The following is a 15,863-nucleotide window of genomic DNA, read 5'->3' on the forward strand; positions in this document are numbered from 1 at the left end:
TGGACTGGGCTGGGCTGGGCTAGGCTAAGCTGGGCTAAGCTGGGCAGAGCTGGGCTAAGGTTGAGCTGGGATTGCTGGGCTGAGCTGGGCTGAGCTGGGCTGAGCTGGGCTGAGCTGGGCTGGGCAGAGCTGGGCTGAGCTGGGCTGAGCTAGCCTGGGCTGAGCCGGGCTGAGCTGGGCTGAGCTAGCCTGGGCTGAGCCGGGCTGAGCTGGGCTAGGCTGAGCTGGGCTGAGCTGGGCTGAGCTAGCCTGGGCTGAGCCGGGCTGAGCCGGGCTGAGCTAGCCTGGGCTGAGCCGGGCTGAGCTGGGCTGAGCCGGGCTAAGCTGGGCTAGGCTGAGCTGGGCTGAGCTGGGCTGAGCTGGGCTGGGCTGAGCTGGGCTGAGCTGGGCTGAGCTGGGCTGAGCTGGGCTGAGCTGAGCTGATCTGGGCTGAACTGGGCTGAGCTGGGCTGAGCTAGCCTGGGCTGAGCCGGGCTGAGCTGGGCTAGGCTGAGCTGGACTGGGCTGGACTGGGCTGAGCTGGGAAGAGATGGGCTGGGCTGAGCTGGCTGGGCTGAGCTGAGCTGTGCTGAGCTGGCTGACCTGGGCAGGGCTGAGCTGGGCAGTGCTGGGCTGAGCTGGGCTGAGCTGGGCTGGGTTGGGCTGGGCTGGGCTGAACTGGGCAGAGCTAGGCTGGGCTGAGCTGGGCCAAGCTGGGCTGGACTGGGCTGAGCTGGGCTGGGCTGGGCTGGGCTGGGCTGAGCTGGGCTGCGCTGGCTTGGGTTGAGCTGAGCTGGGCTGGGCTGAGCTGGACATGGCTGGGTTGAACTGGGCTGAGCTGAGCTGAGCTGAGCTGAGCTGGGCTGGGCTGGTCTGAGCTGAGCTGGGCTGAGCTGGGTTGAGCTGAGCTGGGCTGAACTGGGCTGAGCTGGGCTGAGCTGGACTGGGCTGAGTTGGGCTGTGCTGAGCTGGCTGACCTGGGCAGGGCTGAGCTGGGCAGTGCTGGGCTGAGCTGGGCTGGGTTGGGCTGGGCTGGGCTGGACTGGGCTGAACTGGGCAGAGCTAGGCTGGGCTGAGCTGGGCCAAGCTGGGCTGGACTGGGCTGAGCTGGCTGGGCTGGGCTGGGCTGGGCTGAGCTGGGCTGCGCTGGCCTGGGTTGAGCTGAGCTGGGCTGAGCTGGGCTGGGCTGAGCTGACCTGGGCTGAGCTGTGCTGTGCTGGCCTGGGTTGAGCTGGGCTGGGCTGAGCTGAGCTGGGCTGGGCTGAGCTGGGCAGTGTTTGGCAGAGCTGGGCTGGGCTGAGCTGGGCTGAGCTGGGCTGGACTGGGCTGAGCTGGCTGAGCTGGGCTGAGCTGTGCTGTGCTGGCCTGGGTTGAGCTGGGCTGGGCTGAGCTGAGCTGGGCTGGGCTGAGCTGGGCAGTGTTTGGCAGAGCTGGGCTGGGCTGAGCTGGGCTGAGCTGGGCTGGACTGGGCTGAGCTGGCTGAGCTGGGCTGGGCTGAGCTGACCTGGGCTGAGCTGTGCTGTGCTGGCCTGGGTTGAGCTGGGCTGGGCTGGGCTGAGCTGACCTGGGCTGAGCTGGACTGAGCTGGGCTGAGCTAGGCTGGGCTGAGCTGGGCTGAGCTGGGCTGGGCTGGATTGAGCTGGACTGGGCTGGGCTGGACTGAGCTGGACTGGGCTGAGCTGGCTGGGCTGGGCTGGGCTGGGCTGGGCTGAGCTGGGCTGAGCTGGGCAGAGCTGGGCTGAACAGGCAGAGCTGGGCTGAGCTTGTCCAGGCTGAGCTGGGCAGAGCTAGGCTGTGCTGAGCTGGCTGACCTGGGCAGGGCTGAACTGGGCAGAGCTAGGCTGGGCTGAGCTGGGCCAAGCTGGGCTGGACTGGGCTGAGCTGGCTGGGCTGGGCTGGGCTGGGCTGTGCTGAGCTGGCTGAGCTGGGCTGGGCTGAGCAGGGCCTGGCTGAGCTGGGCTGAGCTGGGCTGAGCTGGGCCAAGCTGGGCTGGACTGGGCTGAGCTGGGCTGGGCTGAGCTGATCTGGGCTGAGCTGGGCTGCGCTGGCCTGGGTTGAGCTGAGCTGGGCTGGGCTGAGCTGGGCTGGGCTGGGCTGAGCTGAGCTGAGCTGGGCTTGCATGGGGTGCCTTGAGCTGGGCAGAGCTGAGCAGAGCTGGGCTGAGCTGGGCTGGGCTGAGCTGGGCTGGGCTGGGCCGAGCTGGGCTGAGCTGAGCTGAGCTGGACTGAGCTGGGCTGGGCTGAGCTGGGCTGGCATGGGGTGCCTTGAGCTGGGCAGAGCTGAGCAGAGCTGGGCTGAGCTGGGCAGTGTTTGGCAGAGCTGGGCTGGGCTTGGCTCGGCTGGGCTGAGCTGGGCAGAGCTGTGCTGAGCTGAGCTGAGCTGATCAGGGCTGGGCTGGGCTGAGCTGGGCTGGGCTGAGCTGAGCTGGGCAAAGCTGTGCTGGGCTGAGTGGGCCGAGCTGGGCTGAACTGGGCAGAGCTGGGCTGAACTGGGTTGAGCTAAGCTGGGCTGGGCTGAGCTGCGATTGGACTGAGCTGAGCTTGGCTGCGCGGAGCTGGGCTGGGCTGAGCTGGGCCGTGATGACCTGGGCTGAGACACCTGTCTTGTCTGTGTTGAGCTGACCTGGCCTGACCTGGGCTGACCTGGGCAGGGCTGAGCTGGGCAGAGCTGGGCAGAGCTGTGTTAGCTGACCTTTGCTGGGCTGGGCTGAGCTGGCCTGGGCTTGGCTGGGCTGAGCTGGGCTGAGCTGGGTAGAGCTAGGCAGAGCTGAGCTGACCTGAACTTAGCTGACCTGGGCTAAGCTGAACTAACCTGGGATGTGCTGGGCTTTATTGACTTTTACTGACCTGGGATGGGCTTCGCTGGGCATGGCTGGGTTGAACTGGACTGAGCTGAGCTGAGCTGATTTGAGCTGAACTAGGCTGAGCAGAGCTAGCCTAGGCTGAACAATCCTGGACTTGGCTAAGCTGGGCTGGGCTGAGCTGACCTGGGCTAGACTGAACTGAGCTGATGTAGACTGAGCTGACCTGGGTTGGACTGGGCTGAGCTGGGCTGAGCTGGACTAAGCTGACCTGGGCAGAGCAGAGGTGACCTGGGCTAGGCTGAACTGACCTGGGCTGTGCTGTGCTGGGCAGAGCTGAGCTGAACTGGGCTGAGCTGGGCTGAGCTGGGCTGACCTGGGCTAGACTAAGCTGATCAGAGCTGAGTTGAGCTGGGCTGGGCTGGGCTGGACTGGACTGGTTGAGATGAACAGTGTCTTCTGGACTCTCTGGAAACTTCCAGATATGTGTCTGAGGTTGAGCTACTTTCTGAGGTACTGGGATTTCTGAAAAGACTTAGGTCAAGCCCAGAGCCCACGGTGCAGCCAGGCAGGGCCTGTGTTCCTAGGGCGGAGCCTGTGCCTCTGGGCACTGTCGGTCACCTCTGTCCTGCAGGACTCAGAGATGTCCTGGGCAGGAGGCGGCCGTGTGGTCAGAGCTCCAGGAACAAGCGCTCCTTGGCATTGGAGCCCTGGTGGCCATGAGGACTGTGGACTGCTGCTTCATGGGGGGATTGGTATGAGTGTGGGGGCCGTGGGGCGGGGGCAAGGGTCTAGGATCCTGACAAAGAAAGTGCAAGGAGGGGACAGAGCTGGGTGGACCCTCTGCCTCCCCACAGCCTTCACCAAGCCCAGATTGCTCCGGCCTGGCCAGCCCCGTCCTCTACACCCACCCTTCAGCACCCTCAACCTGTGCACACTGCCCTAATCAGCCTAAGGCCCTGGGAGCCTGGGGCCCTTGACGGCTCCATGCCAGCCAAGCTTGACCAGCTCAGCCCCGAGGAGCCTGGGAGACACAGGGCAGCAGGAGCCAGCTGGACACTTCTGGCCCCAGTCCTGCCAGCTGCTGTGTGACCCTGGGCTGGTCTCCTCCCCTCTCTGGGCCAGGTTCTGGCTGTGACGATGCAGGCGGGTCCTGTGCTCCAAAGGTGCTATGGGTAGCAGTCTCATGACTGCAAAAGTCTCACTATGTGTCCTGTATTGCAGTGCCTGCAACCACCCCCAGCATCTTCCCGCTGACCCTCCCCGGATATGTATTAAAAGACACTTCAGCGACCATTGTCGCCGGCTGCCTGATCCGGGGCTTCTTCCCCCTGGGCCCTCTGAGTGTGAGCTGGGATGGCAACGAAGGCAGGGAGAACGTGACCTTCCCACCCGTCCAGTCTGCCCCCTCGAACCTGTACACCGCGTGCAGCGTGCTGAGCCTGCCAGCTGAGCAGTGTCCGGAAGGAAACAGTGTGGCCTGCCGCGTGGAGCACAACAACCAGAGAAAGGACCTGTCCGTGCCCTGCCCCCCAGGTCAGAGGGCGGCTGGGGCAGCGGGCCTGAGGCTGCAGAGTGGGCTGCGGGGCTGGACCACTAACTGGAGCAGAGGGCAGCCTACACAGGGATTAAGGAATGGGACACTGACACTCCATCTTCTCTGTTTCATCAGGGTGCAAAGGGCAAACTACTACTCCTCCTACAACTACAACCACCATCCCCTGCCCCTCCCCCTCCTGCGGGGAGCCCAACCTGTCCCTGCAGCGGCCAGACCTCGGGGACCTGCTCCTGAACTCGAACGCCAGCCTCACCTGCACCCTGAGAGGCCTGTTGAACCCCGGGGACGCCGTCTTCACCTGGGAGCCCACAAACGGGAACGAACCCGTCCAGCAAAGTCCCAAGCTTGACCACTGCGGCTGCTACAGTGTGTCCAGCGTGCTGCCCGGCTGTGCAGAGCCCTGGAATGCGGGGAAGGTCTTCACCTGCACAGTCACCCACCCTGAGATAGAGGGCGGCTCCCTGACAGCCACCATCAGCAAAGACACAGGTGGGCCTGACCCCACCCCCGGGCAATGGGCTGCTCTCCTCTCCCCTGGTCTGACTCCTCACTCCCCTCCTGGGCTCTGAGGCTCCCTATAAGGCTCAGAGACAGAAACTGAAGCTAGCTGGCAGGAAAAGGGGCTCGGTCCTCCCCGCCACCCTGATCACGCTCTCCCCATTCCAGGCACCACCATCCCGCCCCAGGTCCACCTGCTGCCGCCGCCAACCGAGGAGCTGGCCCTCAACGCGCTGGTGACGCTGACCTGCCTGGTGCGGGGCTTCAGCCCCAAGGACGTGCTGGTGTCCTGGACACACAATGGCACCCCGGTGGTCCCCAAAGACAGCTACCTGGTGTGGAAGCCCCTGCCCGAGCCCGGCCAGGAACCCACCACCTACGCCGTCACCAGCCTGCTGCGCGTGTTGGCCGAGGACTGGAACCAGGGGGACAGCTACTCCTGCGTGGTGGGCCATGAGGGCCTGGCCGAGCACTTCACCCAGAAGACCATCGACCGGCAGGCGGGTAAACCCACCCACGTCAACGTGTCTGTGGTCGTGGCAGACGTGGAAGGCGTGTGCTACTGAGCCCCTGGCCGTGCCCTGAATAAACTCCGTGCTCGCCCCCAGCAGCCCTGCGGGTTCATTGTGCCTGTCTGTCTCCTCGGGGGCTGCAGCCACAGGGAGGGGGAGCACCCCCAGACCTAGGCAGCTGGGGCCTCAGTCCTGGAGGGGACATCATGCATGGTGCTCGTGAGTGTGCATGTGAGCGTGAGTGTGAGCAAAGGTGCCTGTGGGAGTGAGTGTGTCAGGGAGTGAGCGTGTCTGGGAGTGAGCGTGTCTGGGAGTGAGTTGTGTCTGGGTGTGAGCATGTCTGGAGTGAGCGTGTCTGGGAGTGAGCGTGTCTGGGAGTGAGTGTGTCTGGGTGTGAGCATGTCTGGAGTGAGCGTGTCTGGGAGTGAGTGTGTCTGGAGTGAGCATGTCTGGAGTGAGCGTGTCTGGAGTGAGCGTGTCTGGAGGCAGCAGTGAGAGGTGAGGCTGAGCCGGGGTGGATTCTGAGGCAGTGCAGGCACAGCTCAGGTCGGGGCCCAGAGCCGTGGACACCACCAGGAGGTCCTGGGCGGCTGGGATGCAGCCATTGCCCTGGTGCAGAGGACGAGGGAGGGAGGGGGAGGAACAGGGGCTGGGTGCAGGGACCCCGGGAAGAGGGGACCCGACAGGAGGCCCCCCAGACCAGCAGAGCTCAGCCGCAGGCAGAAAACGCCCAGCAGTGCAGGACAGCACTGACACACACAGGGCACACAGCAGGCTCCACCCCGCACCACGCTCTCTGGGGCCTGCACACGGCACACGTGCTCACAGGGCACACACGCTCACACACGTCCCCCTCAGCTGCAGGAGAGCTCACAGCCCAGACCCAGCTCCAGGAAGGCAAGGGGCGTCCCTGCCCAAGGCCCAGAGGGTTTCCCCAGGCCCAGCCCTGCTGCCCAGGGCCCTGCTGGCCCTCTCTGGGCCTCCCTGAATGTCCAGCCATGTACAGCTCAGAGACCAGTTCCAGAGCCCACCCCAAGCAGGCCTTACTGCTGCTGGGTCCCAGAAGTAAAACTCCAGGCCCAAGTCTGAGCCAAACCACAGGCGGAGAGAGGCAAGCAAGAGACCATGCACAATGGCCCCTCCTCAGGCCTTGGGCTTCTGGTTCACACCCCCAGGAGCTCCAGAACACTCCCAGACCAAAGTAGGCACACCAGGCACCAGGACTCCCACAGGCACCGGGCACGTGCTCTTGCCTCAGATGCCCTTGGAGCCTCCCAAGGGCTCAGGCTCTGGTCGTCTCCCTGACAGTGCCCAAGTGTAGAGGAGCCCCACCCACAGCCACTTCTCTCCCCAGAGGGTCCTGGCCCTTAGTGCTGCAGGGGGAGGGACAGACCAGGTGGGGAAATGGTACCCACACAAGTGCCCCAGCCACCCCATGGGGCCCAGGAACGGAGCCAAAGGAGCAGCTTCCTAAGAAAGAGGGAAAGGGGGAACTTAACACAGAGAGCAGACAGATAAGCCCATGACCCTAAGACATAGAAGACCATGAACAGATGGCTGGATGCATAGAAGCAAGGACAGTAGATGGAGTGATCAGTGGATGGTTGGACGATAGCTACATAGGTGGGTCAAGCCGTGTATGGATAAATAATTGATAGATGACAGATAGATGAAATATAGACTTGATTGATGTACCCGTACAGGACAAACAAGATCAACTCCAATTTAAGATGAGAGCTCAGTGACCCAGGACCTGAGGACGTCTGGTCCACTCTGCTGGCCTCCACTGGCCGTCCCTCAGCCACATTCCCTCGGGAAGAACAGAGGCTCTGCTCACACCATGGGCCCTGGTCATGCCCTGGGCACACTGATCCTCACACTCAGACCCTTGAGGGTGTGCCTGGTCCTCTCTGGACCCAGGTCCCTGCTAACACCAGCCCAAGAGCAGGGCTTACTCAAAAACCTCTGATACATGGCTGCAGCTCAGGACAGCAGGGCTCCGGCCACACCTTCCCCGGACCAGCAAGGAGACTGCCCAGCCTCCTGTCCTGCCTGCTGGGCTAAGACACTTGCAAGGGGCCAACCCCTATGGGCCCTGCTCTCATCCTCAGACCCCATAGAGACCACACCACTGCACCCCCAGCCCCTGAGGAGGCGTGGGAGGGAAGGGCTTGGGCCAGGCCCCACCCACACAGTCCAGGTCCTGGCAGGCCTTCTGTGTCTTGCAGGTTGTCAGGAGCCCCTGCCCTGTGTGGCTCTGGATCTGACACAGGACAGCCTGGAGGAGGAGGCCCCCGGCGCCAACCTGTGGCCCACCACCGTCACCCTCCTCACTCTCTTCCTGCTGAGCCTGTTCTACAGCACAGCTCTCACCATGACAAACATCCGGGGCCCACCTGGCAGCAAAGAGGGACCCCAGTACTGAGGCACAGGTGTGGGGATGCCCTGGGAGGGGGAACCAGGCCCAAGGAGAGGTGACTGCTCCTGCCATAGAGGGGCACACGGGTCCCTGCAGGAACTGGGACATGGGTGCCCTGGGGTCAGGGTGGGGGCGTCCCCAGGTGCAGGAGCTGAGGATTCCACCAAGGCTCCCGGGAGCCAGGCCCGGGCTGGGACAGGGGAGAGCGGTGAGGACACCGCCCACCCTCAGCTGCCCCTGTCTCTGCAGGAGGGAAGCGTGCAAGAGCCCCTGGGAAGCCAGCTCTGCATGCCAGAGCCCAGCCCTCCATGAAGCAGCTGAGCCCCCATCCACCTGCCAGGTGCACTCAACCCTTCCCAGACGAATGTTCTCGCTCTGCTCGACGATGGCTCAGGGAAGCCATGGTGGCTGCAGACTGGGAGACGCCTGCCACTCCACCACAGGGACTTCAGCATGGACTGGACGCGGTGCCCCAGACACGGCCTGACTCTGCAGGAGGCTCAAGTCCAAGACCAGTGCCTCACCTGGGAGGGCTCAGGAGGATGCCTCCCTGGAGTGGCCACGAACCTGGTCTTGGGCACTGGGCCCTGGTCCTGATGACTGAGCTCTGGTCCTGAGCCCTATGGCCTGGTCCTGAACACTGGGTCTTGGTCCTGATTTCTGAGCCCTGGGCCTGAGCACGGAGCCCTAGTGGTCCTGACTGAGCTCTGGTCCTGGTCATCCATCCTTGGTTCTGCTCACAGGGCCCTGGTTCTGGTCACTCAGCCCTGGTCCTGGGTCCTGCACCTGTCCTGACCCTGTCACTGGTTACAGCTCCCCGCCCCTGAGTTCTGGACCCGGCGTTTGCCCACTGCTCCCTGGGGCTACTGCTGAGCCCTGCTTCAGGTACTGAGTTGGGTCCTGAACACAGGCGGTGGCCCTGGTCAATAACCCAAGCTCCAGGTCACTGCCCCTGTAACTCGTCAGCGAGCGGAGGTCGGGTTATTCAGTCCTGGTCCAGAGCTTGGGGCCACTCCTGAGCACTGATTCCTGGTGCCATCCCTGATCCATAGCCCTGAGCCCAGATCCTGGGAACCGTACCCTGGCAGTGATCACTGGTCAGTACTCAGATAACTCAGCACTGGTCCTGACCAGATGATGACCTGGCTCCTGCTTTGCTTAGGCCCAGTCCCAGTCAAGTAGCTTATAGGGAGTGAATCAATGGACATATGATCATTCTCTAACTCTCTCTCTCTCTCTCTCTCTCTCTCATCTGCTCTCTCACTGCAATTGAATTTCAAATAAATACATCATTAAAAATTCAACACCCAGGGGCCAGCATTGTGGCACAGTGTTTAACTCTGCTGCCTGGGATGCCAGCATCCCGTATGTGCACCAGTTCATGTCGTGGTTCCAACCCAGCTCCCTGCTATGCAGCTGGGAGACCCAAGACGAGGGCCCAAATGTCTGGGTCCCTGCCACACACGTGGGAGACCCGGATGAAGCCCCTGGTTCTTGGCTTCAGCCTGACCCAGCCCTGGCCATTGTGTCCATCTGGGGAGTGAACCAACCACAGTCTCTCTGGTCTCCCTCTCTCTGTCTCTGTAACTTCTCCAACAATTCAGCGAGAGAAAGGGCACAGGTGCGCACACAGGAAGGAGAGTTAAGTGAGCCCTGCATGGAGGAGGCGCTGACTCCACACGGAGCGAAGCTGCACCACGAGGCCTCAGGGCCACAGCCAGGAGGCCATTACGCGAGATCAGCACCTGTGTGCACCGCTGACCACCTGGCTGAGGAAAACACAGATAGAGCCACCCCATCACAACATCTGCCTAGAACTGGTCCCGGCCCCAGGTCCCTCCCCGAAGGAAACGAGGTCAGAGGTCAGCGAGAGGCGCTGTTCCTGCTCTTGGCAGCACTGCCCCCAACAGCAAAACCCAGGACTCGACCTAGGTGTGCACGGACAGAAGACTGGACAAAGAACATGTGCTTGCTGGGCACCACGAACTACCACACACACACAGCACGAACCACACACAGACACACCAGGAAATACAGCCCGAATGTACCATGAAATACCACATCACACATACATCACGATGTACAGCCCACACAAACACCATGAAATACCACACTCAGTTATGCACCATAAATACAGCCCACATCAACAGGAAGAGCTGGAAACTAGTATACCCTAAAGAACCACCTGCTATGCTCAGAAATATCATCTCCACGTACCCCTGAAAATTCACACTAAATTATCATCCAATTGTGCACCCTGAGGCACCCACGTGCGCACCCTGAGGCGTCGTGGACGCCGTGAAGAGCCTTCAGCCTTTCAGAGAGAGGGAAATTCAGTCTTGGCTGTAGATGCATGAGCCTGGCAGCCACCGTGCCATACACTGCACCTGGCCCAGGGGAGCACGCGCTCCATGGCTCTTTGTCACGTGCAATCTGAGCAGAGAGTGCAGGGCGGTGTCGCGGGAGCCTGAGGAGAGGAGGGGTGGGGAACACCCAGGGCGAGAGCACAGTGGAGCCTAGGCGCTCAGGCTCGGCTCAGGGGGACAGCACACTGCAGGGCCTCGAGCGCACGAGCCCCCACGCCAGCACTCCAGCTGCACCCAGCTGATCCGCTTCCGCCCCAGCTCCCTGCTGCTGGGCCTGGGAAGGCGGTGGGTGGTGGCTCAGTGCACGGGCCCTGCACCCATGCTGGGGACCAGAGGGTGTTCTGGGTGGAGCCTGTGCCTCTGGGGTTCTGTCAATCACCCCTGTCCTGCAGGACTCAGAGATGTCCTGGACAGGAGGCGGCCGTGTGGTCAGAGCTCCAGGAACAAGTGCTCCTTGGCATTGGAGCCCTGGTGGCCATGAGGGCTGTTGACTGCTGCTTATGGAGGGTGGGGGAGCTGAGTGTGGGTTTGTGGGGCCGGGAGGAGGGTCTGGGACCCTGACAAAGAAAGTGCAAGGTGGGGACAGAGCTGGGTGGACCCTCTGCCTCCCCACGGCCCTCACCAAGCCCAGGCTGGTCCAGCCTGGCCAGCCCTGTCCTCTACACCCACCCTTCAGCACCCTCAACCTGTGCACACTTCCCAGAGGAGCCTAAGGCCCTGGAAGCCTGGGGCCCTCGACAGCTCTGTGCCAGCCAAGCACAGATTAGAGGAGCCTGGGAGACACAGGGCAGCAGGAGCCAGCTGGACACTTCCGGACCCGGGTCCTGGCCCAGCTGCTGTGTGACCCTGGGCTAGTCTCTTCCCCTCTCTGGGCCAGGTTCTGGCTGGGATGAGGCAGGCGGGGTCCTGTGCTCCTAGAGCGCTCTGTGGTTGCAGCCACGTGCCTGCGGTGGTCTCACAGCGTGCCCAGTGTTGCAGAGACCACGGCCCCTCCCGGCCGCGTGCCTGCGGTGGTCTCACAGCGTGCCCTGTGTTGCAGAGACCACGGCCCCTCCCAGCCGCGGTCCCACTGAGCCTCCCCCTGCTTGTGAAAAAGAGAATTCACAGACGGGGGTCTTCGCTGCCTGATCCGGGGCTTCTTCCCCCGGGCCCTCTGAGTGTGAGCCGGAGGTCAGCGGGGAGAACGTGAGCGTCTGTAACTCCCCGCCTGCCCAGTCTGGCACTTCAGGCCTGTACACCACATGCAGCGAGCTGACCCTACCAGACACGCAGTGTCTTGAATATGACAGCGCAGTCTGCCACGTGGTGCACAACGATGAGGGCCAGCTTTATAGACGTGTGCAATGATAGATGGATAGATACACAATATACTGATAGACAGGATTCATTGGCCAGTATATGAAGAAAGGTTCCACTCCAATTTAAGATGAGAGCTCAGTGACGCAGGACCTGAGGCCGTCTGGTCCACTCTGCTGGCTGCTGTGCTGCTGGCCTTCGCTGGCCGTCACTCAGCCACATTCCCTCGGGAAGAACAGAGGCTCTGCTCACACCATGGGCCCTGGTCATGCCCTGGGCACACTGATCCTCAGGCTCAGACCCTTGAGGGTGTGCCTGGTCCTCTCTGGACCCAGGTCCCTGCTAACACCAGCCCAAGAGCAGGGCTTAGGCAAGAGCCACTGAGTATGTGGCTCAGCTCAGGCCAGCAGGGCTCCGGCCACACCTTCCCTGGACCAGCAAGGAGACTGCCCAGCCTCCTGTCCTGCCTGCTGGGCTAAGACACTTGCAAGGGGACAACCCCCTATGGGCCCTGCTCTCGCCCTCAGACCCCATAGAGACCACACCACTGCACCCCCAGCCCCTGAGGAGGCATGGGAGGGAAGGGCTTAGGCCCAGGCCCCACCCACACAGTCCAGGTCCTGGCAGGCCTTCTGTGTCTTGCAGGTTGTCAGGAGCCCCTGCCCTGTGTGGCTCTGGATCTGACACAGGACAGCCTGGAGGAGGAGGCCCCCGGCGACAGCCTGTGGCCCACCACCGTCACCCTCCTCACTCTCTTCCTGCTGAGCCTGTTCTACAGCACAGCTCTCACCATGACAAACATCCAGGGCCCACCTGGTAGCAAAGAGGGACCCCAGTACTGAGGCACAGGTGTGGGGATGCCCTGAGAAGGGGGAACCGGGCCCAAGGAGAGATAACTGCTCCTGCCATAGAGGGGCACACGGGTCCCTGCAGGAACTGGGACATGGGTGCCCTGGGGTCAGGGTGGGGGCGTCCCCGGGTGCAGGAGCTGAGGATTCCAACAAGGCTCCCGGGAGCCAGGCCCGGGCTGGGACAGGGGAGAGCGGTGAGGACACCGCCCACCCTCAGCTGCCCCTGTCTCTGCAGGAGGGAAGCGTGCAAGAGCCCCTGGGAAGCCAGCTCTGCATGCCAGAGCCCAGCCCTCCATGAAGCAGCTGAGCCCCCATCCACCTGCCAGGTGCACTCAACCCTTCCCAGACGAATGTTCTCGCTCTGCTCGACGATGGCTCAGGGAGTCACGGTGGCTGCAGACTGGGAGACGCCTGCCACTCCACCACAGGGATTTCAGCATGGACTGGACGTGGTGCCCCAGACACGGCCTGACTCTGCAGGAGGCTCAAGTCCAAGACCAGTGCTTCCCCTGGGAGGGCTCAGGAGGACGCCTCCCTGGATGTGGCCATGGACCTAGTCATGAGCACTGGGCCCTGTTCCTGAGTACTGAATCCTGGAACTAAGCACTGAGCCCTGGTTCTTGTGGTTGAGGCGTGGACCTGGTCACTGATCCATGGTCCTGCTCACTGGGCCCTGGTCCAGATATCCTGAGCACTGGGCCCTGGTCCTGAGCCTGAGCCCTGGTCCTGAGCCTGGGGCCTGGTCCTGAGCCTGGGGCTTGGCCCCATCGCGCACACCAGGACTCCTCTGGATCTGCACCCTCTGAGGCGCTGACTCCTTCGCACACATCCTGAGCCCCGAGTGTTGACCGTTCTAGGACGTGGCCTGCAGGAAGGCCGCAGCCCTTAGGGAGTCCCCGGCGGGCACCACTGCAGGGAGCAGTAACGGCCGCGCTCCTCACTCCTCACTCCGTCCTCTCAGGCCCTGAGGGGTTGTAGGGGTGGAGAGGGGACAAGCCCAGGCCCGGGCTGCCTGAGGTGGACTCAGTGCCTGCGGGCCCCGGGTCAGGGGTGCAGCGCAGGTGGACCAGGGGGACGGGCGGTCGTGTTGTTTTCCCCTGTGTTTCTCTCTCTCAGCTTCCTGTGCCCGGGCACCTGCTGAAACCCTGAAATAGCCCTGGGCCGGCTGAGTCATCCCAGGCACAGCCCAGGTGTCCCCGCTGAGCCCCTGCTCTCAGGCCCTCCACGGAGGCCTGGCCAGATTGCCCCGAGGCCTGGGCAAGGACGGACAGCACCGTGGGGGCCGTGGGGCCCTCGCACCTCAGGCCAGGGTCTCACGGACGCCACCACCAGCCCCAGCCAGGCCTCAGGAAGGCCAAGAGCTCAGGTTAGCCGGGACCAGCCTGGCTTCTGCCAGGGTCAGCCCAGGCCCCGCTGCCATCCACCAGGTCAGGCCGTCTCAGCCAGGCCGTGTCCCTGGGGCACTGACCCACAGCACAGCAGACCCACGGGGACCCGGGCTAGCACTGCCACCGCACCCCAGCACGCCCCTGCCCGTGTCAGGGCACAGTGAAGGGCACAGCCTGGCCCAGCCCCAGCCTCTGCGGCCTCTGGGAGGGAATCAGCACACAGGATCTCGTTCTCTCTCTGCAAATCTGCCTTCAGATAAATCAATCTTTAAGGAGAAAAACAAAAGCTGTGCTGGAGCAAGGGCGCCTCACCCCTGCTGAGCGAGCCTGACCCCCCCCCAAGGCCCCACAGCCAAAGCCCCGCTCTGCTCAGAGCGCCAGATCGAGGCTCCTGGAAGGATCTCCCGGGGACAACATTGTGGGCTGCAGGTCAGGGGTCCAGGGACCCCGTGGGCTCCAGAGCTGCAACCAGCAGGGGAAGGGAAGCAGCACAGCACCCCCCCACCCAGCCAAACTACTGGCTTGGATGGAAGAGCGACCTTGAGCCATCTGGAAAAATCTCTGCCCCCCCACCAGACTCACTCCCCACTCCCTCCCACCTCCATGCACAGGCAGTGCTGAGACCCCCAGGACAGGGGCCCAGTGACCCAGCAGGGAGACAACAAGGGCCACTCCTGCCTCAGGGTCCCACCTGGCAGCCAGGGACTGAGGCCTGCCCGGGTCCACCACGAGGACATGGGGCCAAGCGAGGTCAGCAGGACCCACCTTCAGACCTACCTCCTGTCCCGGGCCCAGCCCCCACCAGGGCTGCAGGGGGCCAGCCCACAGCTTCCCAGGGAGGCTGTTTCCTGAGGGCTCCTCGCGCCCATGGACCCCGTCCTCCACACACAGGAATGAGCTCAGGGCCGCCCACTGCGGCTGACGACTCAGCGACACCGGTCATAGCCCGGCCCCTTGCTCCCACGGACGCCCACGGAGCACAGAGGCCGTCCGGGCTGACCGGGTGCCCTGCAACAGCCGCTCAGTGGAGCTTGGGAGCCTGGAGGAGGGGTCTCGGGCACAGGTGTCCATGAAGTGCAGCTTCTGCAGCTGAGACCCGGCCTGCGAGGAGTTAGCACGGAGCCCCCCACAGGAGGTGGGCCCACGTCTCCAGGGTCACGGCCCTGACAGACCCCGAGCAGATGACACTTCCTTTGTTCTCCACTGGGCTGCTTCGGTCCCAGAGCACAAGGCCACCGGACGAGGCCCGGGGACCAGTGTCCAGCCTCGGGCTGCGGCCGCCCCAGATCACTCCCGCCCTCCGTCCTGGGTCTTGGCACAGCCCAGGCTGGGGGCAGGTGTGCGGCACAGCAGGTGAAGCTGCCTCGGGACACCCGCAGCCCACATGGGAGCACCTGGGGTCACGGCCTGGCTCCGCCTCCGATTCCAGGTTCCTGCTGACCTCCACCTGGGAGGCAGCAGTGACGACTCCAGTCCTGGGCCCTGCCACCCACAAGCCAGGCCCAGGTCCTGGCTTCAGCCTGCCCAGTCCCGGCTCTTGTGGGCCTCAGGGAGCCAACAGCAGGTGGAAGATCTTCCTCTCTCTCCTCCTCCCTCTCTGCCGCCCTCCCCTGAGGACAGACGAGAACAAACAAGGCCAGCAGCTTGTGGGAGAGCCCCTGTCGCCCCCAGGGCCGGCACGGGTGCTCCCGTGGCAGTGCTGGCTGCCGAGGAGCTGTTCCCTGTGGGGGACGGCCCAACTGTGCCACTCGGCAAACCCTGATCCCACCGGGCGGGATCGGGGGTCACCAGGGTGGAGCCCACAGTGGGATCCCTGCCTTGAGGAGAAGCACCCAGAGGGACCTGGCACCTCTCCCTGCCCAGGGGACGACACCTGCAGTGATCTCCCTCTGTCCAGATGAGGACACCCAGAGTGAGCTCTCTCTCCCTGTCATCTTTCCTCTTTCCTCTCTCTTCCTCCCTCTCCCTACCACCCAAGGTGTGGACACTGGGAGAAGTCCCCGCCCTGACGCTGGCTCCAGCCTGCCGAACTGGGGAAATCAGTGCCTTCTTTGAAGCCTGCCCGTCTGCACCGTGTTTGCTGCAGCAGTCAGCAATGTCTAAGACACACGGCCTCGAGGTCCCCTTACTGACACCTACCGAGGTCCTGTGGCCAAGCCAGGGCACATCTGCCAGGGACCCAGGCCACACCACAAC

At 63.5% G+C, this 15,863-nt stretch overlaps 1 gene segment (V, D, J or C); it reads left to right on the top strand.

Moving 5' to 3' along the window:
* The first annotated feature begins 3,919 nt into the window (after positions 1-3,919).
* LOC133751715 (Ig alpha chain C region-like) lies at positions 3,920-5,401 on the top strand. The segment is given in 4 exon segments: positions 3,920-3,929; positions 4,004-4,315; positions 4,452-4,826; positions 5,004-5,401. Coding segments are annotated over 4 exon segments (1,095 nt in total).
* Positions 5,402-15,863: the final 10,462 nt, after the last annotated feature.

This window comes from Lepus europaeus, chromosome 22 (genome assembly GCF_033115175.1).
Source record: "Lepus europaeus isolate LE1 chromosome 22, mLepTim1.pri, whole genome shotgun sequence".
NCBI lineage: Eukaryota > Metazoa > Chordata > Mammalia > Lagomorpha > Leporidae > Lepus > Lepus europaeus.